The sequence below is a fragment of the Podarcis raffonei genome, chromosome 2, assembly GCF_027172205.1.
Source record: "Podarcis raffonei isolate rPodRaf1 chromosome 2, rPodRaf1.pri, whole genome shotgun sequence".
NCBI classification, from domain to species: domain Eukaryota; kingdom Metazoa; phylum Chordata; class Lepidosauria; order Squamata; family Lacertidae; genus Podarcis; species Podarcis raffonei.
Window position 1 is genome coordinate 114,981,884 of NC_070603.1, and position 27,343 is coordinate 115,009,226.

The window sequence follows — 27,343 nt, forward strand, 5'->3', positions numbered from 1 at the left end:
TAGAAGATAACAAAATCCTTTATTGGACCGGGAAGCTGATGATTCTCTGGTTCGAATCGCCTGATGGTTCCAGCAACAGGTTCCTGCCTCCTTTATCCAGGTCCTCATTGGGAAATTCTTTGTTGAGTAAGGAGCAGTTGCCTCGTTTTGAAAGTTTTCTCCCAGGAGGGAATCCTCCCATGTACAAACAGAGCTAAACATCAGAAAACCCTGCCACCGGGCCTACGACACACACCAACCAACCAACCACAGCCTGTCAGCAGTGGCGGCCATTTTGTCAGCCTTGTGTGGACTGTGAGAGCAGGACTTTTGACTAGTATCTAGCTAGGCATCAGGGTCAGTTGTGCAGGCCGCGCATGCCCTGAACCGAACACCTGCGGTATCAGACGTGGGGAAACCTGTGACTTTCCTAAAAGTTGCTGAACTCCAACTTCTTCCACCCCCAAAGAGTCGCGGAGATGGCAGATGTTGCAGCCCAGGAACTTCAGAAGGGCCGCAGCCCCCTGATCCCTGACTTCGCACGGTTTCAACGCCAATGAGCTTCGTGCCTTTCGACCTTTCCTCAACGGAGCGAGGCGTTTTCACAAGGCCTCGCCGACGTGGGCTCTCATGGCGTCCAAGCGCTTGCCGGGCTCTGGGAGTTTCGTGAGGCTCTTCCGCGCGTGGGCTCGCTCATGCTTGAGCAGGCCCGAGCTCTGCTTGAAGCGCTTCCCGCACTGGGGGCACTTGTAGGGCTTCTGCCCCGTGTGGTTCCTCTTGTGCCTGGTGAGGCTGGACTTGTTGCTGAAGGTGTTGCCGCACTCGGCGCAGCCGTAGGGCTTCTCTCCGGTGTGGATCCTCTCGTGCTTCACCAGGTTGGAGCTCTGCGAGAAGCGCTTGCCGCAGACCGAGCAGCTGTAGGGGGTTTCCCCCGTGTGAGTCCTTCTGTGGACCAGGAGACTGGAGCTTTGCTTGAAGCTCTTGCCGCACGCCGAGCAGCGGTAGGGCCGGAGCCCCGTGTGGTTCCTCAGGTGGCGGATGAGGCTGGAGCTCTGGCTGAACCTCTTGCCGCAGTCGGGGCAGCTGAAGGGCTTCTCGCCCGTGTGCTTCCTCTTGTGCCGCGTCAGGCTGGACTTGTTGCTGAAGCTGTTCCCACATTCGGCGCAGCCGTAGGGCTTCTCCCCGGTGTGCGTCCGGTCGTGGGTCAGGAGGGCCGACCGCTTCTTGAAGCCCTTCCCGCACTCGGAGCACTTGTAGCGTTTGTCGCCCGCGACGGCTCTCTCTCGGCTCGGCGTGCCGCCAAAGCTTTTGGCGTAGAGGGGGCAGTAGCGCGGGGTCTCTCCCGGGTAGATCTTTCCGCGCTCCTCGCTGCCTGGAACACAGAAACAGGCCGTCAGGTGTCAGGAGCCAAGTGGGCAGTAAAATCACACCCTGCAAGTTTGGCGTTAACTCTTTACAGTGGTACTTCTGGTTGCGAACGGGATCTGTTCCGGAGCCCCGCTCGCAACATGAGCAGAACGCAACCCGCGACTGCACATCACAATTTGCTGCTTCTGCGCATGACATCATTTTGAGCGTCTGCACATGTGCGAGCAGCGAAACCCGGAAGTAAGCCTTTCCGGTACTTCCGGGTCGCCGCGGGACGCAACCTGAAAAGATTTAACCTGAAGCAAACGTAAGAAGAGGTATGACTGTACAGTGGTACCTCGGGTTAAGTACTTAATTCGTTCTGGAAGTCTGTTCTTAACCTGAAACTGTTCCTAACCTGAAGCACCACTTTAGCTAATGGGGCCACCCGCTGCCACCGCGCCACCGCAGCATGATTTCTGTTCTCATCCTGAAGCAAAGTTCTTAACCTGAGGTACTATTTCTGGGTTAGTGGAGTCTGTAACCTGAAGCGTATGTAACCTGAAGCATATGTAACCTGAGGTACCACTGTATTAGTAAGAATGTGATCTGCACAGACCAGGCAGTGTGTCAGGCCTAGTGAGCACAGCAGTCCGTCCCTGGTACATCTTGCCCCCCATGGATCTGTTGCCGAGACTGAACCCCCCCCCCGTCTCCCCACAGCTAAGTCTCCTCTTCTCCAGAGTTTTCCCCAAGCAATCGGAGACTGCGCCTGCATGCAGCCAACCTCTCCTCTGCCCTCTTCAGGCCCCTGCCTAGACCTGTAAGACCACTCCAATCATCTGGGCATTTTATCTGTGGCACCGCACCCTACAGAATATCATAGGACGGTGACCCATAAATGGGCATTTTTTGCTATTACCCCAGGACTATGGAATGCCCTTCCCTGTGCTAGTAGCCAAGCAGGAAACCATAGAGAGGAAGCCCCTTTCCCCACTTCCTTGCCTTGCACAGAAATGCAGCATGAAGTTGTGTGTGAGAGAGAGGGAGGGAGGGAGGGAGGATGGATTTAGACACAGGAAAACAAACCTATAAATGTGAGAAATTAGATCGTTATAACAAAAGAAAAAAATCTCTATGGAAAATTGCATTTTAAAATTTACTGCTCTATGGCGCCATCTGGTGTTGCATGTTTATAGTGCATTCAAATCACTGTTTCTTTACTAATGTAGCTAAGTGCAGAGACTCAGGTCTTGCTTGAGGGCTTCATAGAGGCATCTGGTTGGCTACTGTGAGATCAGGATAATGGACAAATGGAAGGCCTCTGGCCTGATCCAGCAACGCTCTTTTTAAGTCTGGAGGGACGGAGCCCTTCGCCATCTCTCAAACAGGATAGCAGAAAATGAAATAAATGGCAGGCTAGTAACTTTCGTGGGCTCGTTTACACGGGCTATTTGAATGTAAGGACAAAAACATACAAGCAGAAAACCCACACGCACCACAAGCAAGCATGCAGCTGATGACAAATGTTATAAAGAAAGCCAGGGGCTCTATCAAACGCATCCTTACCCAACAAGATGGCGTCACCACCGTCATCTGCCTGCATGGTGTCTCCCGATACAGCTCTTGGATATGAATCCAGCAACCTGACTTGCTCCCCTGGGAAGGGCAGTCACATCACCCACATGGAGAAAAACAAAGGTAAAATATAATATATATTAGCCCATTTGGGGAAATGTTCTTGGTGGGTTTGAGCATGGAGTCTGTACTGGCCAGGTTAAAACTGCACCAGCCAACACTTTACCTCCACACTCAAAACAGGGTTTTGTTTTTCTTTTCCTCTCTCTGTATTTAGGGTATATGCAGCACCCTAACCAGACAGGAGGACACTTCATATATCTGATAAAGTTGTCTTAGAAGCCCAGGGAGCCATCTGCAAGCAACAGTCACAGATAGCCCATGCTGGCATTAGTAAGGTACTGAACACATGCTGTGTAATGTTTAAAAAATCCTTTGTCTTGATTTAAACCACAAGGGACAGCACTAAGCATCTTGATCAACATCTTGGTTTTTATTGATGTTAAAATCACCAACCTGACTGAGGCACATCAAGTTCAATGTGTGGAAAAAATGGATAGAGGGGGTTCATTGGAAGCTTTTAGCTGCTATAAGATCCACTATCCTGTAATATTACATATGGTATGTACAGTTGTTTATGTTTTTTTATATTAATTTTGCTGTAAAAATGTGAGAGATTATGATATTGTATTTATTTGCATTACCTAGAGCCTATTCCGGAAATCCTTGTCTTAGACTCTGTGAAAGGACTCTGTGGAACTGTAACAACCTTTCATGTGGATTGTTTGGACCTTATGAACAGACAGGTGGAATAGACACTTATACATGTATGGACCTTATGCATGAACTGACTAGAGAATGAACTGATCCATGTGGGTCTTCTGCTTTTTTCATTGAACTTTAAGAGACTTCCGTTGAAATCTACAATTTGATACAATGAATAGTATACCTTATTGATTCAAAAGCTCAGCCGGTTACGTCTTGTGAAGCATTGAGTATGCTTCACGTAACCATAGGTTTGTTGTTGTTGTTGTTGTTTTGCTAATGTTAATACCAGAGCAGGAATTTCGAGCGTGAGAGGGGGTGGGGTGGCAGAGAAGGGAAGCCACCCCTCAACTCTATCCTTCCCTCTCCAATCTCTTTAGTAGAAGGATTTTTTAATATATAATTACCCTGTGAAGAGGCTGAGGCTGCAGTAGGAACCCCATTTACCTAGGAATAAGCAAAGGCTGATCGCCGAAGAATTGATGCTTTTGAATTATGGTGCTGGAGGAGACTCTTGAGAGTCCCATGGACTGCAAGAAGATCAAACCTCTCCATTCTGAAGGAAATCAGCCCTGAGTGCTCACTGGAAGGACAGATCCTGAAGCTGAGGCTCCAATACTTTGGCCACCTCATGAGAAGAGAAGACTCCCTGGAAAAGACCCTGATGTTGGGAAAGATGGAGGGCACAAGGAGAAGGGGACGGCAGAGGACGAGATGGTTGGACAGTGTTCTTGAAGCTCCTAAAATGAGTTTGACCAAACTGTGGGAGACAGTGGAAGACAGAAGTGCCTGGCGTGCTCTGGTCCAGGGGGTCACGAAGAGTCGGACACGACTAAACAACAACAACTTTTGTAGCTTTATTTACATAGCTAGGTTGCACCTGGACAGTGATGCGAAACATGCCTTCTGCAATAAATTTCTGCTGCTTTGAACTTTGTTGCCCATCTGCCTTTAATATAACTACATGGTGGGGGACGGGACTTGCACCTTTAGCAAGCTACACCTGTGGAAAATTATCCGCTCTACGCATCTCTTAAATGCAAGAGCATAGGAATGTGCCTTATAGTGAATCAGATCATTGGTCCAATCGACACGGGCTGGCAGCAGCACTCCAAGGATTTAGGCAGGTGTCTCTCCCGGCAACCTCACCTGAAGATGCCGGGAATTGCACCTGGCGCCTCTCCATCGCTCTTAAAAGCCTTTCTTCTTACCTGTTCAGACAGCAGACCTTAAGATCGCCCCTCTCGGGCAGATTTCTTCTTCTCCTCGACCAGCAGCTCGTTGACACTCTTGACTATCACACGTGCTTTCTACCCCGCGTCAATCAGTTAACACGCATCTCCGGCGCGCGCGCGCACGCACCGGGCTCCATCCTCGCCGCCGTCCAGGTGGTGCGCACATGCATTCATTTGAAAGAACCGCGGCTGCGTGCTCGGAATGCGGAGCCCGCAAAGGGAGCCAAGCAGCCCTGCAAACGCGTCTAGACGGGGGCCACTAATCCGAATTAAGGGAGCTCCGGAGTGCGCGCCCGCCCGGCAAATCAGCTTCTGGATTGAACGAGGGCGCAAATGGAGCTTTTTTTAGGAGCGGGTGGCTGGAGGAACGCAAAGAAGCCTCGCTCAGCTCCCCCTTATTGTTGTGCTGGGTTTTGTGGGTTGCTATTCCCACCCCTCCTCCCGCTTCCAAAGGCGGGTTTTCCTTTTCTTTCCGCTTCCCATCATGTGGTTGAAGCCAAGCCAGAAGATGGGCAAGGCGAAGCCCTCACCAATCGGCTGTTTGAGCGCATGGATGAGGGAGGCTGGAAGGAGGTTTTGAAAAGAGATGCCTTGGGGCCAGTTGGGATGCGTCCTCCAAACTAGCCCGAGGGCACCAGGTTGGGAAAGACTGTCATCCTGGTCATTGCCACATGTATATTTTTATTCACCCATGCTTATCATTTGCTTTCTCTATATTTAAGCGGTGGATACAGCATGTTAAATTCTAAGACAAAAAAGCCCTTCCTTCTGGAATAATGCACTTTACAACAAACCGGCAAGGGCTGCATCTTTCCTTCAGCTGTTGCTGTGATAGATAACAAACGTGCTCCACTTCTCAGTAAGCAGATTATTTTGCTTCCGACCCTCGCTAGCTCTTGTTATTTTTTTGTTATTGGTTTTTTTTTTATTTCACACTTCAGAATCTGTTAAACTCTTGGAACAGAAGTTGAGTCCATCTGCAAAATAACTTATATTTTCTGGCAAAAATAGAACAGAAGGTACTACAGTGGTACCTCGGGTTACATACACTTCAGGTTACACACTCTGCTAACCCAGAAATAGTGCTTCAGGTTAAGAACTTTGCTTCAGGATAAGAACAGAAATCGGGCTCTGGCGGCACAGTGGCAGCAGGAGGCCCTACTACCTAAAGTGGTGCTTCAGGTTAAGAACAGTTTCAGGTTAAGTACGGACCTCTGGAACAAATTAAGTACTTAACCCGAGGTACCACTGTACATTAATTGGACTCAATAGTGCTCCCAAGCAAGTAAAGTGAACATGATAAAAAGAAATGTTCAGGTAAATTGTAGCCTCGGTGTTTTCTCTAGTCCTTCACTCACAATGCTGATGCCTCCAATTGATTTAATAGAAGCTGCATTGCAGATAACATCCCATGAAAATCAACGCAATGATGAACCAATTCATTTGGTCATAAAGCAAGAGGGAAACTCAGACTTCACACAAATCTACTTCATTCACATCGTTTCTGCTATGTAGGAGGCTGTGGTGCCATCAAATCATGTCTGTTAAGTTTCTAGCTACCCAAACTCTCACTGCAAAGAGACCCAGGTTAACTGAGGTTCCTGCGAAAGTCACTGCCATCTGTGGCAAAGCGGTAGGCACCCCAGATCCAGCCCCACAGCCCCTCGGGCGTCACCACGCTGGAGCTGCTTCCGCTGCTTGCCCACCCGGCTCCATCGTCGCTGCTTCGGACCCTCCTCACTCTTCTCAGCTCTTGTTATGTTAACTTACCCATATACCGTATATGCTCCGAACCAGAATGCCACAGTCCATGGGAGTTCTGTGTTTATGCTTATTCAGGGGTGTTTTTGTAAAAAGTAATAGGATTATGAGTCTATAATGCTAAACACTTGCGTGTGCCCCAGAAATGCCAGCAGTGGACTGTGTGCTGTGACAGGGGTCGACAATGAGTCCTTGGGATAGCAAGGTTGCGACGCCTTTGGAGCAGAGGTTCTCCAAGAGAGGATGGCAGGAGAGGTTGGCAAAGGTGGTGGCAAAATTCAAGGACAATCAAAGGAACATTTTAACATTTCAGTGTAGTATAATAGATATTTTTATATATTGCAGAATACAAACCTCTCAACTGTTTGGTGAAAAAGAACCAGCTGGGTGCATATCTGTTATTTATTTTCTTAAATATCTATTCTGCCCTTCCTCCCAAAGAAGCCCAGGGCAGCAAACACCAAAACTTTTTTTAAAAATTACCGTATTTTTTCATGTACAGTCATACCTCGGGTTAAAGATGCTTTAGATTAAATCTTTTCAGAATGCGTCCCACGGTGACCCGGAAGTAACGGAACAGGTTCCTTCTGGGTTTTGCCGCTCGCGCATGCACACACGCTCAGAATGACGTCACACGCATGCGCAGACACAGCGAATCGCGACCTGCACACACACAGATGCGAGTTGCATTCTGCTCATGATGCAAATGGGGCTCCGGAACGGATCCCATTCGCATCCAGAGGTACCACTGTATAAGACTATATTTTTTCCTAAATTTTTGAAGTTTAAAATAAGGGGTTGTCTTATACACGGATAGCGCATAGTGCATTTTCTTAATTTTGAGTCCCCAAAAATAGGGGGCATCTTATATATGGGGGCGTCTTATACGTGGAAAAATACGGTATATACAAAATGTATGTTAAACATTTTTTTAAAAATTTAAAAAACCTGGACACATTAAGATTAAAAAAAAACCTGCATGCCCTCATAACGAATAATTTCAAGGTTGCCAAGCACATTATCTTTTGACCATCAAATACCAAGGTGAATAACCATATTCTGACTGAAAAGTAGAATCACTACCACCTCCTTATGCTCCCAGACTCTCAAGCAGAAGGCAGCTCAGAACTGCAGGAATGAAACTGAGGAGGGAAGTACTATTAGGAAGTCACCTGGTTTCTCACAGGAAAGGAGCCATACCTGTGGTTTTACCTCTTCTTAAGACAGGGATGGGGAAACTTTAGCCTTCCAGGTCTTGCTAGGACCATGAGCTAATACAAACCCTCCAACATTTCTCCGATGAAAATGAGGACGTCCCATTCCATAAATGATAATTTTGCTATTTATACCCCGCACATCTTACTGTGTTGCTCCAGCCACTCTGGGCAGCTTCCAACGTATATAAAAAACATAATAAAACATTAAACATTTTTTTTAAAACCTCTGTACAGGGCTGCCTTCAGACGGCTCAGGGGTCAGATAGCACCATACTCTTCAACATTTCTCCAATGAAAACAGGGACAACCTAAGGAAAAATTGGACATTCTGGGATCAAATCAGAAACCGTTATGGCTTCTCAAAATCAAGGATGTCCTTGGAAAATAGGGACACTTGGAGGGTCGGCTAGTAACCTTGGTATTCAATTATTGCAGTGTCTGCTGTATGGGGCTACTTTTGCGCCTGGTTAAGAGGTGTCACTGGTGGAAAACACATCACTCTGACGTTCAGAAGTCTGCAATGACCACCAACATGCTGCCGAGCCAGGTTCGAAGTTCTTCTATTGATCTACAAGGCCCTTATCAGTTTGGGTCAAGTATCAGCTCCCTTACCTGCTCATTGAGGTTTTTGGATGCTCACAGAAGCCATGCGCTCAGGATTGTCAGCTCAATTTTATGAAAGACCCTTCCTGTTAATTTAGATCTGAATTAAATGTGTGGACACAACTCTGTTGAACTTCTGGTGCCTATTGATGACTTTTTATTTTATTTTTTATTCCAGCAGGTATTTTAACTTATGTCTGATTTTAAAGTTTTAACTGATTTTTATATTTGTGGTTAGGTAAACCTCTTAGAGACGCAGGTGGCGCTGTGCTGTAAACCACAGAGCCTAGGACTTGCCGATCGGAAGGTTGGCGGTTCGAATCCCCGTGACGGGGTGAGCTCCCATTGCTCGGTCCCTGCTCCTGCCAACCTAGCAGTTCGAAAGCACGTCAAAGTGCAAGTAGATAAATAGGTACCACTCTGGCGGGAAGGTAAACAGCGTTTCCATGTGCTGCTCTGATTTCGCCAGAAGCGGCTTAGTCATGCTGGCCACATGACCCGGAAAAACTGTCTGCGGACAAACGTCGGCTCCCTCAGCCAGTAAAGTGAGGTTTGTTTCCCGTGTGCGTGCTTTGGTGTAGAAGGAGGTTTGTTTTCTGAGTGAACCATTTCCCGCACTCTGGGCATTTAAAGGGTTTCTCTCCCGTGTGGATTCTCTGGCAACTGTCAAGATGCGACCGCTGGATAAAACCTTTCCCACCCTCCAAGCCCTGGAAGGACTTCTCTCCTGTGTGGATTCTACGGTGGCTCACAAGGTCCGTTTGATTAGCAAAGCATTTCCCACACTCTAAACACTGACAAGATTTCCCTCCTGTGTGGACTCTCTGGTGCAGCGTAAAGGTCCGTTTCTGAGTAAAGCATTTCCCACACTCCGGGCACTGAAACGGCTTCTCTCCTGTGTGGATCTTCAGATGACCCACAAGCTGTGAATTGCGAGAGAAACCTGTCTTGCAGACCAATGTTTTATCTCCCTGAGGTCCAGGGAGACGTGACGTTTTCGTAAAATGTTCCCCAGGCTCTGAGCAAGGTTCCTTTCTTGTAAAGTTACCTGCTCAGGGAAAATAAAATACGGACGGGATTCACTCCTGTGAGCACAGAAAACAGTATACACACTCACCCAAACACACATATATGCACACAGGTGTGTGTGTACACCCCACCCCATGTGGCAAGTATATTAAGATGCGTGCTGGTAGAAGTATAAAAAGTTGTGAAGTTCCCAGGGGATTTTCTTCGCCTCCCCTCATGGTTTAACAAGCTGCTCTGTGAAGCCCCTCCCCTTGCTATAAAAGTGAGTGAAGTTTGGGGTGAACTGTAAGGGGAGGAGAGGGGCTTGGGGCAAGTTGTGAGGGGATCAGTCAAGATGTGGGTGAGGCGTAAAGGGAGAGGGGTTTGGTCAGCACATCCTCCAAGGGCCCCTATTTTCCAGGGACAGTCCCGGATTTACAGAAACCATCCCAGTTGCTGATTTGATCCCAGAATGTCCCACTTTTCCTTAGGACATCCCTATTTTCATTGGAGAAATGTTGGGAGGGTATGGAGTTAGCCGGCCTCCGAGCCATCTGAAGGCAGCCCTGTACAGTGGTACCTCTGGTTGCGAACGGGATCCGTTCCAGAGGTCCATTCACAACATGAAAACAGCGCAACCCACAGTGGCGCATCTGCGCACTTGTGGGTTGCGATGCGACGCTTCTGCACATGCGCATGACGTAATTTTGCGCGCCTGCACATGCGCGAGCGACAAAACGAAGAAGTAACCCTTTCCAGTACTTCCGGGTCGCCGCAGGACATAACCTGAAAGAACGTAACATGAAGCAAACGTAACATGAGGTAATGACTGTACAGGGAAGTTTTGTTTAATGTTTAATGTTTTACTACGTTTTTATATATGTTGGAAGCCACCCAGAGTGGCTGGGGCAACCCAGTCTGATGGGTTGAGTATAAATAATACAATTGTTGTTGCTGTTGTTGTGAGTATAAATAATACAATTGTTGTTGTTGAATAGACTGTCCCTATTTTCATTGGAGAGATGTTGGAGGGTATAGGTCAGGTGTGGGCGAAGGGCACGTGGGAAAGGGGTTGGTGGAATTGATCAGTGAAGCAAGCAGGGCTGGCAGCCCCTTATATTCAAATATTTTAATATCATCCTTAGATTATTATTTTTTTTAAAAAAAAGATGCTTTCAGGCAATTCATAATTATGTGCTTGCAGGTGGTTTGCCAGAGGCATCTAAGACACGCCTCTTTCTTTTACCTTGGCCTGATGGGGTACCAGTGACCCCCCAAAGGTCCGACACCCATGGCTCTTCCCCTCGTTCCAGCTGGACAATGAGGTCAGGCTTGGAGACTGGAAATCCTTCTAAAGAAAGACAAATAAAAGGCAAACAATGACTGCCAGAGGGCAACTGCTAATTCCAAGTCCCTTCTCCAGGTCCCCCCTTTACTGGCTTAGCTGACACAGCCCAAAAGACCCTCTACGAAAGAAGGTCTTAAGATCGCTTCACCAATATTTTCATAGTTCTGTGTCATGGACTGGTTTGACGCAGAGGAATGGTAGGAGGAACCAGCTGGGGATCCCCTATGGGAATAAAACTCAGGGCCCAGAAAGTGGTGGCAGGACAATGATGAGTGGTCAGAGGGAGAAGACTGGGAGGAGGAGCTAGGCGTAACAGGGCTTAGTGAACTGGGAGACACTGCAGCAGAGACAAGTTCAGTAGCAGAAGTGGAAGCAGAAGAGGAGGAAGGCCAAGAGGGAGAGAGGAGTCAGGTTGGTGAAGAAGCCAGGGGGTTTCTTCCTCCTGCTGAGACAAGCTCCCCATTCCCCTGGTCTCCCAGAACCAGAAGAGGCGTGAAGAGGGCAGAGGAGAGGTTGGCTTCATGCAGGCGTAGTCTCAGATTGCTTGGGGGAAAGCCTGGAGAGGAAGGAATTTAAGACAACTGTGGGGAGGTGGGGGCTTTCAATCTCACCAAACTGATTCATGAGGCAACACCTACTAGGGATGACTTGCTGTGCTCAATAGGCCTGACACTCAGCACATCATGTTCTTGCTAATAAAGAGGTAGCTCAGGTGGCTGGCTGGTTCCTGCTACTCCGTTTTTGATTATTATGATTTCAATCTTTCTGAAAACACAAGGGACTTAGGGTGGGGTGGGGGGAAGCACAGCAGGACCCTTGAGCATCCAATGGTTCTCACTCCAGTTAATAATAATAATTATTATTATTATTTTTATTTATACCCCGCCCTCCCCAGCCAAGGCCGGGCTCAGGGTGGCTAACAAGCAATAATAAAAACAAGTTGAACGAATACAACTTAAAAACAAGATTAAAATATAACAATTAAAATACTGAAACATTAAAATATTAAAATGCAGCCTCGTCACAGGAGGAGAAAGGAAAAAGAAAGAGAGGGAGGGAATCAAATTGGCTCCCAGCCAAAGGCCAGGCGGAACAACTCTGTCTTACAGGCCCTGCGGAAAGAAATCAGATCCTGCAGGGCCCTGGTCTCATGAGGCAGAGCGTTCCACCAGGCTGGGGCCAGTGTTGAAAAGGCCCTGGCTCTGGTTGAAGCTAACCTAACTTCTTTAGAGCCCGGGACCACTAGGGTGTTGCTATTTATGGACCTTGAGGCTCTCCATGGGGCATACCAGGAGAGGCGGTCCCGTAGGTACCAGGGTCCTAGGCAGTTGAGGAAGAAACGTTCTTACCCAGCGAGGCGGCGTTCTTGTAGTTCTCCAACATGACTTCTTTGTACAGCTGTCTTTGTCTGCGGTCCAGCAGGGCCCCTTGGCCCCCCGTGAAATACACGGCCACATCCTCAAAGATCACTGGCCTCTGTGAGAACAAAGAGCCCTTCCTTCAGTCTCCCAGGAGGTGGCAGTGACCCTCTCCCCAGGGAAAATAAAAGAACCCTCGATTGAGAGACACAACCATTTTGCCTAGGAACATTCTCATGCATCCCACAGAGGAGAGAATCCAGGTACAAGCCCCAGAATGCAGAATCAAATGGTTTATATCCACGGGCATCCAAAAGGGGGTGGGGTAGGGGGAAGAAGGCAGGTTTGTCCTCCACATGCTGCAGCGAAACTCCCTGATTCTCAACTTTTGTTGTGAGGCAAAGAGCAAGTTTCTAGCATTTGTTGAACCCTGAGATGTGAGACAAGAACATACAGTGTTATCTTGGTTCTCAAACTTAATCCATTCTGGAAGTCTGTTCCAAAACCAAAGCGTTCCAAAACCAAGGCACACTTTCCAATAGAAAGTAATGCAAAACGGACAAATCCGTTCCAGACTTTTAAAAACAACCCCTAAAACTGCAATATAACATGAATTTTACTATCTAACGAGACCATCGATCCATAAAATGAAAGCAAGAATCAATGTACTGTACTGTAAAATATTATTTGCTTAGGCAAGCCTATCCACGCATGTAGAATGCTCGACATGTGTTTTAATCTGTTTTTTGCCATATGGTTGATTTTTATTACTTTTTGAATGATTTAAATAGTTTTTGACTATTTGTACTGATAATTTTATTGCTTTATTCTTTTTGTAAAACGCTTTGAAGTTTTATTACAATTGAGAGGCACATAAATTTTGAGAAGCTAATTAAGTAAATAAATAAACAAATCTTCCAGCTGTTACCTGGTAACTTTCTACCTGAAATGGTTCCACTGTGTCCCTTTTCTTTGTCCTAGAAGGAGGGGGCAATCGGGACTGAATCCTTGTTGGCATTCTATGCAAAGTCTTTCCACACATGGGGAGGAGGGGAGCAAGTGGGGGGAAGCAAAATGAAAGGGAGAGCATTTCAGTAAAATACATTTTCGGCAACAGGTTGTATCCAAGAGGTAATGTGGTGTAGTGGTTAGAGCGCTGTGCTAGGACCTGGGAGACCAGGGTTCGAATTCCCACTCATTTATGAAGCTTGCCACCTTGGGCCAGTCACAGTCTACCTCACAGGGCTGTTGCGAGCATAAAAACGGGGTAGAGGGAAAACCACATATGCCGTCACCTCGAGCTCCTTGGGGAAAGCTGAGGTAGAAATCTAATAAATAAATGAGAGGCTGTTTGAGATCATCTGGCGTGAAAAGACTGAGGCGAGGGAATGACACAGAATTACCAAAACAATTAAGCTTTTAAATGACAATTTTAGGCTATATATGATCAAGATTTAATATATATTTTTAATTGCCGCTATATCTGAATTGTCTCTGTTATACCCAGTTGCAATTCAATGTACTCCTGTTGTGTTTTATGATTTTCCTGATATTGTAAGTGAGCCGGAACTGGTCTGTGACCGTAATAATAAAATTCATTCATTCATTCACAGAATTGCTGGGATTCAAAAGCAGCTGGACTGCAGCCGGAGCATGGCGAAGGCTGAATCCAGCTGAGATTCCTGCGTTTCAGGGGGTTGGACTAGATGACCCTGGGGTCCCAACTCTCAAGATTCTATTATTCTTTCCTTTACCGCCGAGATCTTTTAATTATACCCTGACTTTGGGAATTGGTAGTGAAAAACCAGAATTTTAAAAGAGCAGCCTAAATCAGTCACACAAACGGCCCTCTCTTATTTGATACTTTCTCCCGCTGCCCAAATGCAAGCGCACCTTTCCCTCTCTCTGCAACGAAGCGTGCAAAGCGAAAACAAAGGAATGCACCACTTCTGGCTGTCAGACGCGCGCAGCCCGGGTTGCATTTTTCTCCCCCTTGCAAGACCAGCCGCCCGCCGCGCCTCCTTCAAGACCCATTAAACCCCGCGCCCGACCCCTACGCCCACCGCCCACCCCCTTCTTAGGACAGGGAGGCAGAAGGCAAGAAAGCTCTAGCGCGGCGGGGAGCTGGGGGTCCGCCTTTCGCCTTTCCAAAGCGCAAAGGCTTGTGGGCGTTGTAGTTTTCTGGATTGTGGCCGCTTTGTTAAAACCAAGGGGGTCCCCGCACCTCCAATCGCTGGAAGGTATGGCAGATAAAACTCCAATTGCATAGCAGTGGTTCTCAACTTGTGGGTCCCCAGATGTTGGACTACAACTCCCATCATCCCTGAGCTCTGGACTTGCTAGCTAGGGGCGATGGGAGTTGTAGTTCAACATCTGGGGACCCACAGGTTGAGAAAGGCTGGCATATGGGCTAAAGGAGATGGGAAAAGCTGGGAATGTTTGAGCGCGGCTCCCTAAGGGGTGTGTGTGTGTGTAAACTGTCATAAACAGTGGCGTAGCGTGGGTTGTCAGCACCCGGGGCAAGGCAAGTAATTTGCGCCCCCTAACCCGTGGATTTGCGCCTCCTAACCCGTGGATTTGCGCCCCCTAACCCTAACCCCCAGATGTTGCGCCCGGTGCGGCCGGCCCCCCCTGCACCCCCCATGCTACGCCACTGCAGGGGTGTATGGACAGCTAATCCTACTTGTGTTCTCCCATAAATTGTTCATTTATGCTTGCTCTTTTTTAAAGGGAAAAAAATGCACAGATTGACATGTTTCCCAGGTGCTCCAAGAGAGGTGGGAAGCAGGGTGCAAAGCTCATGATGATCTACAATAAGCCTGCAACTTACCCCCAGGGATCGCGCCAAAAGCCAAAATCGTGTCTCGTCAAAGACATGCTGGGTGCAATGGCGGGTGGCATCACCAAAGTCTTTTAAAAAAATTTAAAAATTCTACTCCGCACCTAAAGCTGAACGCACCCAAGTTGAATGTGCATAAAGTTGCTGGCTTACTGAATTTATTCTCTGTTTATGTCTGGGGAGCAGGGTGCCAACTTGAGTAAAATATTGGGGGGGGGGGAGGTAAACCCTAGCCTGCATAGCTGACCACATGAAGCAGCAGGTGCACACTATTTGAATAATGCTCCGTCAAAGATTTGGGGGGGGGGGGTGTCAAAGGAACCTCAGACCCTAGGAGTTGGTTCCTATGCTGGGGGGGGCGTCTGCTGAGGACCCCAAGGAGAACCTCTTCCCTCATCTCTCCATGGGAGCTTCTCGCCCCCTGATTCCACGACGGAGTGGGCAAAGTGGCTCCCTTCCCGCGCCCCTGAAGGAAGGATATTTATTCTCCATGGTGCTGCTGGTGGTGGTCCTGCCTCCTCCGCCTACTCTTCGCGCCTGTTCCTTACTGCGATGGTCTCAGCAGCTCCCAGCGCGGCATAGCCCGCCTACCCGCCCGCCCGAAGGTCTTCCAGGCTCCTGCCCGGAGGCGCGACCGCCCTCGCCGGTGTCCGCGAGGCGATGGAGGCGCGGGGGCGGGCGCGGTGCCTCCCCACGGGCGCGCAGCTGGGGAGCTCCCTGACGTCACACAATGGGCCGCGTCACACTCGGCTCCCGACGTCACCGACGTCATAACAGCGCAGGCCGTTGCCAACGAAGCGCAGCGGCTTGCATTTTCTTTCTCTCCCCCGTTTGGCCCTTTCCGGACCCCCCCCCCCCCGTAGCGCACATACAAACAAAAGTGTCAGTTGTCCCTTCCCTCTGGACTCGCGCCCCCCCAGATGTTGCGCCCGGTGCGGCCGGCACCCCTGGCACCCCCCACGCTACGCCACTGGTCATAAATAAATTCCTTTTAATTTTTCTTCTCTTCTATTCCCTCCCCCTTTTCTTCTTCTTCTTCTTGGCTTTCCTTTGGTGTTTTTCTTTTCTCTTTCTTCATTTTTGTTTAGTTTCTTTTATTTTGTGGTATTGTAGGACCATCCATCTCTGCATGAGTTTTAATAAAATCATGAAGACAGGAGTACCTGGCGTGCTCTGGTCCATGGGGTCGCGAAGAGTCAGACACGACTAAACAACAACGAAATAAAATCATATTTTTTATTTTAAAACCTTTTTTTGGATAAATACCCCTGTAAGCTTGGATTATCGTCGTCTTTTTGCAGTCTCAAACTGAGGTGGACACTGACTGCATGGGCTACAGGCAGGCTTAGCCTCAAACATTGTTGCCGTTTGTTAAAAGATTCAATAAAAACTGATTTTTAAAAATATGAAGTTATATGTGTATTTTATATAATACACAATTGATTTTTTTAAAAAAACAAAACATAGCACCATAGAATTGTAGAGTTGGAAGAGACCCCACGGGTCCTCTAGACCAACCCTCTCAATACAGGAATCTCAGCTCATGCATCCATGACAGGTGGCTGTCTGACCTCTGCTTAAAAGCCACCAAGGAAGGAGTCCACAACCTCTGGAGGGAGACAGTTTCACTGTCAAACAGCTCTCACTGTTAGAAAGTCCTTCCCGATGTTTAGCGGGAATCTTCTCTCCTGTAACTTGAAGCCACTGGTTCAAATCCTACCCTCCAGAGCAGGAGAAAACAAGCCTGCTCCCTCTTCCATGTGGCAGCCCTTGAGATATTTGAAGATGGCTCTCCTGTCTCCGCTCTGTCTCCTCTTTCGCAGGCTAAACATACCCAGCTCCTTCAACCGTTCCTCATAAGGCTTGGTTTATATTGCAGCCCTCCATTCATTGCTGGACTGCAACTCCTATCACCCCCAGGCCCATTTTATGTTGACTGGGGGCTGATGGGAATTGGGAGTTTATATGTGTGTGTACGTACACAAACACACACACAGGGAAAGAAAGGGAGATCCCTGTGTCTTATTATACCAAAACATAACAAAGTTGCCCTATTTTTCTATGATTTATCTGCTGGTTTCTAAACAAGAACTTCTTAAAAAATCTCTCCAGCGTTTTGAGTGTTGGCCTAAACGTTGGGAGGCCAGGGGTCTAGCCCCCCCCCCCAAAGACATGAAGCTCAGTGGGTGGCTTTGAGCAAACCCAGCCTTATAAAGGTAAAGGTAAAGGTACCCCTGCCCGTACGGGCCAGTCTTGACAGACTCTAGGGTTGTGCGCCCATCTCACTTAAGAGGCTGGGGGCCAGCGCTGTCCGGAGACACTTCCGGGTCACGTGGCCAGCATGACAAGCTGCATCTGGCGAGCCAGAGCCGCACACGGAAACGCCGTTTACCTTCCCGCTAGTAAGCGGTCCCTATTTATCTACTTGCACCCGGGAGTGCTTTCGAACTGCTAGGTTGGCAGGCGCTGGGACCGAACAACAGGAGCGCACCCCACCGCGGGGATTCGAACTGCCAACCTTTCGATCGGCAAGCCCTAGGCGCTGAGGCTTTTACCCACAGCGCCACCCGCGTCCCCTAAACCCAGCCTTAACCTACCTCAAATGGTTGCTGTGAAGATAAAATGGAGAAAGGAAGAACCACATACATACACTAGTAGCCAAGATTGTGGAAACCTTTTGGGAAAAGTGTATTTCTGAGGTTTGATTGCTCATAACACCACTTTTTGGGGGGTAATACCATAAAATTATATATCGATGGAAAGATAATTTAATGATGACATGTAATGCAACAAAGTTTGTTCAGTGATCTGTATTCTATCAAAAGATAGACTGTTTTCTATCAAAAGGGACGTGGGTGGCACTGTGGTCTAAATCACTGAGCCTCTTGTGTTTGCTGATCAGAAGGTCGGCAGTTCGAATCCCCGCTACGGGGTGAGCTCCCGTTGCTCAGTCCCAGCTCCTGCCAACCTAGCAGTTTGAAAGCATGCCACTGCAAGTAGATAAATAGGTACCGCTCCAGTGGAAGGTAAACGGCGTTTCCGTGCGCTGGTCTGGTTTCGGTGTTCAGTTGCGCCATAAGTGGCTTAGTCATGCTGGCCACATGACCCAGAAAAACTGTCTGTGGACAAACGTCGGCTCCCTCAGCCTGTAAAGCAAAATGAACGCCGCAACCCCAGAGTCGTCTGCGGCTGGACTTAACTGTCAGGGGTCCTTTACCTTGATCAATAGTTATAGCCAAATAACCAGAAAAAGGAACACAACTTGCTTAGGTTGATATGCAGTAGCTTTCCTTCATCTGAATGTAGTCAATGAGCAAGAGTGTTGAGAAAGCCAATCAGGCGTTATGAGCCATCAAACCTTGGACAAAGCACCGCCTTTCGCAAATCCCCACCCCCACCCCCCGGAAAATCCAGACATATGGCAGTCCTACAGGAGAGAAAGGGTTAAACTCTCTCTTTTTAAATATGATTTTTATTAAATTTTGTGTTTTACAATCTCAAATAAACATTTTACATACTTAAGATAGCAATGTCTTCCTTTCTTCTCTTTCCATGGTTCATTTTGCATATCTTATATCCCTGCATATTTTTTGAAAAACGATACCAGTCAGTTTTCCACGATCACATCCATCAAAACTTATTTACAGTTGTTCTTGAATGTTTAAGGCGGCGTGAAAGATGGCCAAAAAGCTTCTCCCACATCCTGAACAGTCATGGGAATTATCTCCCGGATGGGATCTGTCGTGCTCAACGACGTGTGATCTTGCGGGAACCTCTTCTGTAGGGCTTCTTCCTCGCGTGGATTCTCACATGTTGAAGAAGGTTTCCTCTCTCGCTGAAGCTCTTCTCACAGTGAGGGCATTCATATGGTTTCTCTCCTGTGTGTATTCGCTCGTGTCGCTCAAGTTTACATTTCTGTATAAAGGCTTTCCCGCACTCTAAGCAAACGTAAGGTCTGTCTCCCGTGTGAATCCTCTCATGAATCATCAGCGCCGACCTGCGGTCATAGCTCTTCCCACAGCGCAAACATCTGTAAGGCTTCTTACCTGAATGTTTTTTCCTGTGGTGATGTTGAAGGGCTGAACTTTTGCTGAAGAGTCTCCCACAGTCTGAGCATTGATTCTTATGCATTCTCAAATGCTTAGCAAGGCACGATTTCTGACTTAAACGTTTGCCGCATTCGGGGCACGGAAATGATTTTTCCGCTCTGTGGGTTCTCTCATGACTTACGAGGGACGAACAGCAACGAAAGCTTTTCTTACAGAATGAGCACTGATAAGGTTTCTCGCCAGTGTGGATTCTCCTGTGCAATTTAAGATCTGAACGATTTCGGAAGCTTTTCCCGCAATCTGAGCAATTATGCGGTTTCTCTCCTCCGTGAGTTTTCTTGTGTCTGGTATAGTTAGAGAAGCAATTGAAGCTCCTGCCGCAGTCCAAGCATTTGTAGGGTTGCTCTCCTGTGTGTGTCCGCTTGTGAACTATAAGGTGCTCTTTTGCTCTGAATCCTTTCCCACACTCTGAGCATTGGAACGGCCGCTCATCTTTGTGGATGTATTCATGCCTAGCAACGTGTGCTTTGCTGCTAAATTTCTTCCCGCAGTAGGAACACCCGTGTGGCTTCTCTCTGGTGTGGACGCGTCTGTGTTCACGAAGGTTTCGTTTGTGTAGGAAACTTTTCCCGCAATCTGCGCACGAGTGAGGCTTCTCTCCCGTGTGGATTCTCTCGTGCGAGCGAAAGTTTGACGGCGAACTGAACATTTTCCCGCACTCCGAGCACTTGTATGGCTTTTCTCCCGTGTGGGACCGCTGATGTATAACAAGGTACGTGTTGTTACAAAAGGTTTTCCCACAGACAGGGCACTTTTCCGAATTTGCTACTCCACGTCTTCTGTCTGGGGCTTTAGGGGGAGAGTTTTTCTTTGGTCGGCTCTTGATTTGTGTTTGCTCTTTGCTCTTCCGAGCAGGAACGGCTTTGGCCTTTCGATTTCCAAGACGCTTTCTCTGAGGCCGGCCGGCTCTGTGGCAGGTCCGAGAGCTCTCCCCATTTCTCTGGCTCTCTTCAGTCCTTTGTATCTCTTCTTGCTTCCCCAGGGCGAAACTTTCCGGCTGAATAGGTTTCTTTGTATTCTCACTCACCTGCTCATCTCCTGTTGGAATGAGACAGAAAACTGTCAATGTGTATTCTGAAAGGAGCTACGAACACTGTAGGAGGAGCAGGGGAAAAACACGGAAGCTTCTTGGGAGTCATGGGCTACTCACAGCTAACCTAAGATTTATGCATAGTGGGGAAAGCAGAAAGGGGGCAAACTGCAGACCTAACGCTTCTGGCATCCTTGTCTATATCACAAGATTGTTGTGAAGATGCTATGAGGGTAGAGGTGGTATACACAGCCCAGATGCCCTGTTCTCACATGGGACTTGAAGCAATCTTCTTTCCAAGGGACTACCGTATTTTTTTGCTCTATAAGACGCACCAGACCACAAGATGCACCTAGTTTTTGGAGGAGGAAAACAAGAAAAAAAATATTCTGAATCTCAGAAGCCAGAACAGCAAGAGGGATCGTTGCGCAGTGAAAGGAGCAATCCCTCTTGCTGTTCTGGCTTCTGGGATAGCTGGGCAGCCTGCATTCGCTCCATAAGACGCACACACACATTCCCCCTTACTTTTTAGGAGGGGAAAAGTGAGTCTTATAGAGCAAAAAATACGGTAATTATCTCCAGACCTGATTTGCTTCCCCACCTGATGCTGACAGGCCACATTTGGGGGGCCCCAAACCAAGTGTGTTAAAATAACAACAATTATTATTATTACTATTATTATTATTATTGAAGCAGAAGTTTCTAAACAGTCTTTAGAAACAGCAGCATGTAGGGCCCCTGACCAAAATCTATTCCAGCTAGAGCCGGAATGCTAAAAGTGTCAGTTTGCATTTCTTAGTGCAGAAAGTATTGATCTGATGTGTAGAGATCTTTCCTATTATACTTAATTCTGCAAGCTTCTCTGTGTGAAAGAAACAAGCAGGTGGTCCATGATGTTTGGGTTATTCCTTCTGAGAAGCTGAGTGCAGCTGGCTTAAACTGGTTCTCTTATCTCTTCTGCCAAGGTCACGCTGACTATACAGTGGTACCTCGGGTTACATATGCTTCAGGTTACAGACTCTGCTAACCCAGGAATAGTACCTTGGGTTAAGAACTTCAGGATGAGAACAGGAATTGTGCTCTGGCGGCGCGGCAGCAGTGGGAAGCCCCATGAGCTAAAGTGGTGCTTCAGGTTAAGAACAGTTTCAGGTTAAGAACGGACCTCCAGAACGAATTAAGTACTTAATCCGAGGTACCACTGTAATAGTAAAGCCAGAAGGAGCCTGGGTTTCACTTTTCCTTTCTATCTCTTTTCCTTCTGGTGTGGTATTCTGTATATAGATAGTGTTAAGGTTTAGTCTTATTATAGGTTATTGTAAGTTTAAGTTAAGTCTGCTGCAACTGGTTTTCTTATGAACAGTGCCAATCCTGAATGTATTGGATTTGTGCCCGTTATGCTCATTTGCTTTCAGTAGCAATAAAGCTCTGGTGGATGAAATACAATTGCCTCTTCTTCTATTTTTTGGGAATCCTGTTTTAAGTTTTTACTCTGCTAACTATATGCTGGAATCTGCTCTGGATCAATATTGAGTAGAATTTCAATGACAAACAGGAGCACTGGACTTTTAGCATTCTTTCCCTCCCAGTGAGGGGAACGTTGTGCAAAATGAACACAAAGCAGCCCGCAGGCTTGCATAAAGATCTAGCGTGGCACTGCGATTGGCCCAGCTCCGAATGGCTCCTTGACAGGCTCTGTTTCGAAATGGCTCACCTGAGCTACTGCCTGGTGGGATCTCATGCTCCTTGTGTTCCTGCTGATCAGGTGCCCACAGCATTTCCCATCGCTCCAGGGCGGAGATCAGGTCTGGTTTTGAAGGGTGAAGTGCTGCTCACGAGAGGAAGAAAAAAACAAGAGCGTGGGGGAAAAAACATTGCCTGTTTTGGTATGTTACTAGAAAAAAGAACTTCTATTGTTAGTTAGATTTCTTAGCCTTCACTACAAGGTCCCACAGTGAGTTCAAACCACTTTAAAATGGTCGAGGGCTTCCTGCAGATACCATCTTATCAGGAGATAGGTAAAGGTAAAGGGACCCCTGACCATTAGGTGCAGTCGTGACTGACTCTGGGGTTGCGGCGCTCATCTCGCTTTATTGGCCGACGGAGCCAGTGTACAGCTTCCGAGTCATGTGGCCAGCATGACTAAGCCGCTTCTGGCAAACCAGAGCAGCGCACGGAAACGCCGTTTACCTTCCCGCTGGAGCGGTACCTATTTATCTACTTGCACTTTGACGTGCTTTCGAACTGCTAGGTTGGCAGGAGCAGGGACCGAGCAACAGGAGCTCACCCCATCGCGGGGATTTAAACCGCTGACCTTCTGATCTGCAAACCCTAGGCTCTGTGGTTTAACCCACAGCGCCACCCGCGTCTATCAGGAGATAAGATATAGGAATTAGACCTATGGTGTGGTGGCACTTGCCCAATGTTCAGCCCAGACGCGGAGGTCCAGCTCCGAGGGCCTTCTAGTGGTTCCCCCAACTGTGAGAAGTGAAGTTAGAGGGAACCAGGCAGAGGGCCTTCTCAGAAGTGGCGCCTGCCCTGTGGAACGCCCTCCCATCAGATGTCAAGGTTATAAGAATTCATACAACTTTTAGAAGACATCTGAAGGCAGCCCTATATCAGAAGGTTTAAATGTTTGATAATTATGTTTCTGTTGGAAGCCACCCAACTATGTGTCTGAGGCAACACAGTCAGATGGGGAGGGTACAAATATTATTATTATTATTATTATTATTATTATTATTATTATTATTATTATTATCACCCTTTGAAATTCCCTCCTGTTAAATGGTAAACAGGGGCTGTTGTCTTCTTGGCACCCTACTGAAGAACTTACTCTACCAACAAGCCTTTTCAGTAAGTCAAACGGAATCCGTTCTGGAAGTCTGCTCGACTTCGAAAACTTTTGGAAGTGTGGCTTCCGATTGGCTGCAGGAAGCTCCTCCAGCCAATCAGAAGCCGCGGAACCCCATGCAACGCTCAGGTTCCAAAGAACGTTTGCAAACCGAAACATTCACTTCCGTGTTTGTGACATTTGGGAGCCAAAATGTTTGACTTGCAAGGCGTTGGGGATCCAAGGTACGACTGTAGATATATTTCCCAGTCTGCATCTGTGTATTGGATGTTTAGATGTTCACATTTCTTATGATTTTTGTGCCTGCCACTCTGGGATCCTTTGGTGGGAAAGGCAGGAAATAAATGTAATAATTACTACTATTGATGATGATGTAATCATTTAAAGCATCTGGCCCATGCTGGGTTCAATCCTATGGCTCCCTTACGGAGACCTCCTCAGATCATGGGTAACCCCCACTGCACAAATGCACCATTTGCAAGCGTTGTGATGCATCTGCCTCCTAATGTGCGCATGGGATCACCTATTGCTGCGAAGAGGCATTTTATAACCCCTGAGATCCAACCAGCCCACCGGCGCCAGCTGTTGCAAGGCAAGGGTCAAGTATAGGAGTCCACATCCTGGACCAGCTATAGTTTCCAGATGTTTTTCAAATGCAGCCACCTGTAGAGCATATCACAATCATCCAATGGTAGCACTGCAACACCTGCCCTCCTCACCAGACTCAAATGTTGTTGTTTTTAGGCAGAAAGGGAGGGCATGTCTCTGTGGCCGGATCTATTGTTTCAAACAAGGGATGCTCACCCACAGAAACCACATTCTCATAGCTCTTCAGCATGACGTCCCTGTAGGTGGCTCTTTGCGTTGGGTCCAGCAGAGCCCACTCTGCTTTTGTGAAATACACGGCCACATCCTCAAAAGCCACAGGCTCCTAAAAGAAGAAGGAAACTTTTAAAGCAACTGTTGGCCTGGGGCCACACTTAAAAGCTGGGAGTTGTGCAATGGATTTTCTGTAGTTTCATCACCATTTCAGCAACCTCTAGAACATGGGTAGGCAACCTAAGGCCTGGGGGCTGGATCCGGCCCAATCGCCTTCTAAATCCAGCCTGCAGATGGTCTGGGAATCAGCATGTTTTTACATGAGTAGAATGTGTCCTTTTATCTAAAATGCATCTCTGGGTTATTTGTGGGGCATAGGAATTCGTTCATTCCCCCCCCCATATAGTCCGGCCCCCCACAAGGTCTGAGGGCCTCCTGCTGAAAAAGTTTGCTGACCCCTGCTCTAGAAGGCCAAAGGCTCCCCGCAACTGATCTGAGAGCCAGTGTGACATCATGGTTAGAACGCTGACCTAGGACCAGGGAGACCAGGGTTCGAATCCCCACTCAGCCATGAAGCTCACTGGGTGACCTCGGTCAGTCACTGTCTCTCAGCCTAACCTACCTCATAAGGTTGTTGTGAAGGTGAAACGGGGGGGAGGAGAGCCTTGGAAGATAAAGGTGGTAGAGGCAGTTAATTTATTACGGTCAAAGACCAGCTCACATAACATAACACAATAAAAACACCGTTCATAAAGATAAAATATACAATTGGAGCAGATTGCAGTAATAGCTTGTGGGTTAAAATTGAGATATATACATACACCCGTACAACTGAGATTTCGGCTACCATAAAAAATTGACCCTGAGGCACCCCAAAGGGCAACTTAGGAGTCCTCAGGCAACTGCTGCTCCTGCCCCTGGTCTCTGATCTGCCCCCCTGCCCCAAAGAGAGGTGCCTCCTCACACTGCCCCACAGGGGCCTGGGAAGAGGATGCCCCCAGTTTTAGTGGCCCAATGGAGACTGGCCAAAGGTGAACATGAAGCCAGCGCCTTACCTTGGGAGGCAGCAGTGGGCACTGCCACACCTGCATGGTGGAAAGGCTCCTTCAGCTCCCTGGCAGGCCTGGTGCCAGCCTCACTGCCCAGCCTCCCACTTGTCTGCCCATTGGTCTTGGTGCTGACCTTTAAAGCCCTAAACGGCCTCGGTCCTGTATACCTGAAGGAGCGTCTCCACCCCCATCGTTCAGCCCAGACACTGAGATCCAGCACAGAGGGCCTTCTGGCAGTTCCCTCATTGTGAGAAGTGAAGTTACAGGGAACCAGGCAGAGGGCCTTCTCGGTAGTGGCGCCCGCCCTGTGGAAAGCCCTCCCTTCAGATGTGAAGGAAATGAGCAGCTGTCTTCTCTTTAAAAGACATCAGAAGGTAGCTCTGTTTAGGCAAGTTTTTAATACAATGGTACCTCGGGTTACATACGCTTCAGGTTACAGACTCCGCTAACCCAGAAATAGTGCTTCAGGTTAAGAACTTTGCTTCAGGATGAGAACAGAAATCGGGCTCCAGCAGCGCAGCGGCAGGCCCCGTTAGCTAAAGTGGTGCTTCAGGTTAAGTATAGTTTCAAGTTAAGTACGGACCTCCGGAACGAATTAAGTACTTAACCCGAGGTACCACTGTATTTAATGCTGTACAGTGGTACAGAATAAAAAGGATTTCTGGAGGGCCCCCAAGATAAGTGCTATTTCCACTTTCCAACTTGCTATGACTCATCGTCAGCTATCTCAAACAATTCTCGCACCTGGTTTGTCTCCACCGCAGCAGCCATTCTTTGTCAAGCCAATGCAGCGGAAGACTCTGGGAACTATGCACCTCCTGTGGGAGGAAGAAAGTTAATTCAGAAAACATTGTGACCCTTTTTCTCTCTCTCCCTTATGGCTGGGCCCCTAACCCCCCCCCCCATCTGTCTGTCTCTTCCTTCTATCTATACAGTATTGCAAAGCTTTCAAGCAGCCTGTGTGATAGGAATTTTGAGGTCTTAGATATATGTTAAATGTTCATAAGTGTACCAACCAAGCAGGTCCATAGATCAGCACAAGAAGACCGACCTGAAACAATTTTTGATTCCCAAACTGACGTCAATTATTTCTCTGCAAGGTCAAAGTGGGAAACCTCCCCATTGTCTCTTTCCTCACAAAACCTGTCTTAAGGGCACATTTAAGATATGAATAGGGTGTGAGCCTGTGACCTGGCTCAGGAACTAAGTATTTATCATTACAAAAGACTGGCCAGGCTCCCCAGGGTATCCAATCAAGTAAGCATTAACAGATAACCTGGCAAACAGGAGGTAAACAACACACTTAAGATTTCTGCTGTAGGCCACCCCTTCTGTGATGTATGTATGATGTTTCTGGGGGTGGTCTTGATCTACAGGGTGGCAATTTCAAAAGTCTATATACGGGCTTGCACACCATTGTTCTGGGTTCCTCCTCCCTCCTGCAGTGTGGTGAGTGAGGACCCTGTTGCAAAAAAATCAGGCTTACTAGCTGCTTTGCTTCTCATTATTCTCTGGCTGGCCTCTGTTATTTTCTCCTACCAATAGGGAACCTATGTAAGGACTCTATATGGGCTCTTGGATACCCCATAAGGAAAAAAAGGGCAGATTTTTGTTTACAACACCTTTCACCCACCTCCAAACACCAAGAGGTCCCTTTCATCTCCAGAAGCAACTGGAGAATCCTGCCCTAACTCTTTACAATCTAAATATAATTTGAGCGGGTCGAAGATATAGGGTTATGGCATGGCATTCTAGATCAGACTCCTAGGAACAAACGGAGCCCTTAGAGAACCACAGAATTCTAGAGCTGGAAGGGGGACCCATAGGGTCCTCTAGTCCACCCCACCCCCCGCAGTGCAAGAATCCTGCCCACAGCCATCCCTGAGCGGGATCAAGCCACAAATCCTCTTGGTTAACAGGCAGACACACGGACCCCACTGTGCCACTGGAGGCTTCTTAATATTCCCAATAAAGTTTCAGGGGAGCAAACTCTGCCAAGTTACTAATTGCATCAGTTAGGGACGCAGATTTATACTACAGCCACATGTTTTCTCCGGAACAAGAGAAACAAGAAATGCAAAGAGGGAGGAGACGATGGAAGGAACCCAGAAAATAAACTTTCACTAAAAAAGCGGGGGAAAGTTTGCATAGACAGACAGGAATGTCTCTGAGGCCTAATCCAAGCAGGGAATTGGCTCCCTAGCAAAATCAGCAAGCCTCAGCACACAAACACCCCATTCCCCTTTCCTATACCAGCAGACGCCTACCTCTGCCCGCCGAGAAGCAGCCCCGACGACAAAGAGAGCGAAGAGTTTTGCAAGGCAGAGGAAGCAAGTCCTCCAGGCGCGCGCGGATTTACCTATGCGAAGACCAAATGCCACTGAGCAGGCTCAAAGGGAGTGTGCGCATGCTCAGTAGCAGCAACCGAAGCCTTTCCCCGCCCTTCT

At 47.9% G+C, this 27,343-nt stretch overlaps 2 protein-coding genes across 2 annotated transcripts in view; both read right to left on the minus strand.

Annotated features, from left to right (window-relative positions):
• Window positions 1–27,288, minus strand: LOC128408775 (zinc finger protein 569-like). The gene is made up of 11 exons (XM_053378798.1): window positions 27,164–27,288; window positions 25,641–25,714; window positions 23,833–23,959; window positions 23,207–23,284; window positions 21,889–22,002; window positions 18,791–20,185; window positions 15,030–15,109; window positions 12,191–12,317; window positions 10,740–10,844; window positions 2,896–2,985; window positions 1–1,351 (listed from the first exon to the last, which is right to left on the minus strand). The coding sequence occupies exons 2-11, from the start codon at window positions 25,665–25,667 to the stop codon at window positions 582–584; spliced, it is 2,913 nt and encodes a 970-aa protein (XP_053234773.1). The 5' UTR covers window positions 25,668–25,714; window positions 27,164–27,288; the 3' UTR covers window positions 1–581.
• LOC128409029 (zinc finger protein OZF-like) overlaps window positions 1–27,343 on the minus strand; it is a 120,505-nt gene that overhangs the window by 38,324 nt on the left and 54,838 nt on the right. The window lies entirely within an intron of this gene.

What these genes read in the sequence shown, in the direction of transcription:
- LOC128408775 (XM_053378798.1), bottom strand. Translation starts at nt 25,667, where the DNA reads ATGGCTGCTGCGGTGGAGACAAACCAG. An exon ending in TTCCCGCAAGATCACACGTC is followed by an intron (nt 15,110 to 18,790) that starts GTTGAGCACGAC and finishes TTTTTTTAAAAG; the next exon opens with ACTTTGGTGATGCCACCCGC. An exon ending in TGGTACCCCATCAGGCCAAG is followed by an intron (nt 2,986 to 10,739) that starts GTAAAAGAAAGA and finishes TGCCCTTCCCAG; the next exon opens with GGGAGCAAGTCAGGTTGCTG.